This window comes from Chiloscyllium plagiosum, chromosome 13 (genome assembly GCF_004010195.1).
Source record: "Chiloscyllium plagiosum isolate BGI_BamShark_2017 chromosome 13, ASM401019v2, whole genome shotgun sequence".
Taxonomy (NCBI): Eukaryota; Metazoa; Chordata; class Chondrichthyes; order Orectolobiformes; family Hemiscylliidae; genus Chiloscyllium; species Chiloscyllium plagiosum.
The window spans coordinates 80,209,322-80,212,405 of NC_057722.1; the positions used below are offsets into that span (position 1 = coordinate 80,209,322).

Genomic DNA, 3,084 nt, shown 5'->3' on the forward strand with positions numbered 1-3,084 from the left:
GTCACGAATGGTGCTGAACATTGTGCAAACATCAGCGAACACCCCCACTTCGGACCTTATGATGGAGGGAAGGTCATTGATAAAGAAACTGAAGATATTTGGGCCTGGGACACTACGCTGAGGAACTCCTGCAGAGATGTCCTGGAGGTGAGATGACTGACCTCCAACAACCACGTCCATCTTCCTGTGTGCCACGTATGTCTCCAACCAGCAGAGAGCTTTCCCTCTGCTTCCCATTGATCCCAGTTTTGTCAGGGATCCTTGATGCCACACTTGGTCGAATGCAGCCTCGATGCCAAGGGCTTTCACTCTCACCTCGTCTCTGGAATTCAGCTCCTTTGTCCATGTTTGGACCAAAGCTGTAATGAGGTCAGGAGCTGAGTGACCCGAGCAATGGTGACCCCTTCATTGAGGATGAGGGTCTCTGCTTCTCATTAAATAGGAGGTTGGTGGGTGGGGGTGGATGATTACAGATTGTTAATTTCTGTATTTAAGGTAAGGTTGTCTAAATAACACTAGAAACACTCTAGGAGTTAGACCATTGAATCAAACAGTAATGTTGGGCCAAATGGCCAAATTCAGCTCCTTTATCTTATGGTTTTACTTTGTGCCTTTGTGCTTCTTTCCAGTAAAGATTAGGGAGGAACAAGAAGAATGAAGAAAATGAAAAAGAGTAAGAGTGAAAAGAAACAAAATGTTCACATCATAATTGAAAAGTTTTTGAAAAGTTACAGACGGCACTGTACTCAGACTTCCAGCACTATCAGCCCAATGCTGATGGAAAACCTGCAGAAATGCATTGAAAATGAACGTATGCTTACAAAGGTAACCCACATGTATTTTTAGTTTTACAATTTCATTATTCATCAAGAAACTCTAGTGATTCAACTGATCCTCCCAAATTCTGGCTGCAGTTGAAAAGTAAAGTTAATATCGTCCCATTCTTTCAGAGAGACAACTGGTGGTGGTTTAAACTAAGGTCACCATGGTAACTGCAGCTGGTGTGGGAATTGAAGCCATGTTATTGGCACCACTCTGCATCTCAAACCAGCTGTCGGTTTTTTTATTTAATTCACAGGATGAGGGTTTCACTGGCTAGACCAGCATTTATTGCCCATCACTATTTGCCTTGAGGGTCAACCACATTGCTGTGGGTCTGGAGTCACGTGTAGGCCAGACCAGGTAAGGATGGTAAAGTTTCCTTCCCTAAAGGACATTAGTGAACCAGATGGGTTTTTCCTCAACAACTGACAATGGTTTTCATTGGACACTTTATTGAAATTACACCGATTGCCATGGTGGGATTTATGGTGACTCAGTGGTTAGCCCTACAGACTCACAGCACCAGGCACAGGGTTCAACTCCAGTCTCTGGCGACTGTCTGTGTACATTCTGTGTGGGCTTTCTCTGGGTGCTCTGGTTTCCTCCCAGACTCCAAAGATGTGCAGCTTAGGTGAATTGTCTGTGCTAAATTGCCCATAGTGTCATGGGGATGTATAGGTTAGGTGGGTAAATGTAGGGGAATGGGTTTGAGTGGGATATTCTTTGGACAGTCGGTGTGGACATGTTGGGCTGAAGGGTCTGTCTTCACACAGTAGGGATTCTAATTCTAAAGATTAGAGTGGTGCTGGAAATGCACAGCACGTCAGGCAGCATCCGAGGAGCAGGGAAATTGATGTTTTAGCCCTGATGAAGGGCTCCTGCCTGAAACATTGATTTTCCTGCTCCTCGGATGCTGTCTGACCTGCTGTGCATTTCCAGCATCACTCTAATCTTGACTGTAACCTCCAGCATCTGCAGTGCTCACTTTCGCCTATTCTAATTCTAAACCCAGGTCCCCAGAATATTACTGGGTCTCTGGATTAACAGTGCAGCGATAATTCCACCAGACCATTGCATCCCCAAACATGAGCTGGCCAACTCCGTGTTGGAAAGTATAAAGCAGTTGAAGGCCAATTGACAAAATGAGATACCTTGCTGTAAAAGATGTGGCAAAATGGCAGCTTCTGCAGAGAAAGTAAGTTGCTTAAAACTTCTAGTATTATCAGATGGAAGGCCATAAAAGTTAAAGGACTCAATTCTCCCCTCAGGGAGAGGACATGAAAGTCAGGGCTGATTCTAGTTCCCAACCCTATCACCCAGGACAGCTGCCACCTGTCTGGATTTCAAGGAGGCAGCATCCCTATTGGGTTGGTGGGCCAATCAGTACCCTGCCACCTCGAGGGGATTTAGAATTAGTTTTCCTGTCAAATGTCCTCACGTGATACAGTGAATCAAATCACAGCTTATGGTGCCATCTTAGGTCCAAAGGTCCCTAAGGTCCAGATTCTTGAGTACACATTCTTAGGAAACATAAAGTTAGAAAAATAAAGAAAAGAAACATTCAGAATTATAGACCTTCATGGCATCTTCAGGTGCAAAGTACAAAGTCATAGAAATAAATGAGGAAAATAAAAAATAACAACTTCAAAATAACAGTTCTTCCAACCCAGACCCCACCATCCCCTCACCCCCAGACCCCACCATCCCCTCACCCCCAGACCCCACCATCCCCTCACCCCCAGACCCCACCATCCCCTCACCCCCAGACCCCACCATCCCCTCACCCCCAGACCCCACCATCCCCTCACCCCCAGACCCCACCATCCCCTCACCCCCAGACCCCACCATCCCCTCACCCCCAGACCCCACCATCCCCTCACCCCCAGACCCCACCATCCCCTCACCCCCAGACCCCACCATCCCCTCACCCCCAGACCCCACCATCCCCTCACCCCCAGACCCCACCATCCCCTCACCCCCAGACCCCACCATCCCCTCACCCCCAGACCCCACCATCCCCTCACCCCCAGACCCCACCATCCCCTCACCCCCAGACCCCACCATCCCCTCACCCCCAGACCCCACCATCCCCTCACCCCCAGACCCCACCATCCCCTCACCCCCAGACCCCACCATCCCCTCACCCCCAGACCCCACCATCCCCTCACCCCCAGACCCCACCATCCCCTCACCCCCAGACCCCACCGTCCCCTCACCCCCATACCCCACCATCCTCTCACCCCAGTCCACACCATCCTCACC

General features: G+C 49.2%; 1 protein-coding gene across 1 annotated transcript in view; it reads left to right on the forward strand.

Moving 5' to 3' along the window:
* Window positions 1-654: 654 nt before the first annotated feature.
* The window catches only part of LOC122555673, a 56,226-nt gene continuing 53,796 nt past the window's right edge, over window positions 655-3,084 (forward strand). Inside the window, exon 1 of the mRNA XM_043701669.1 lies at window positions 655-825. Within this exon, the coding sequence (XP_043557604.1) occupies window positions 655-825 (171 nt within the window). The remainder of the gene's footprint in view (window positions 826-3,084) is intronic.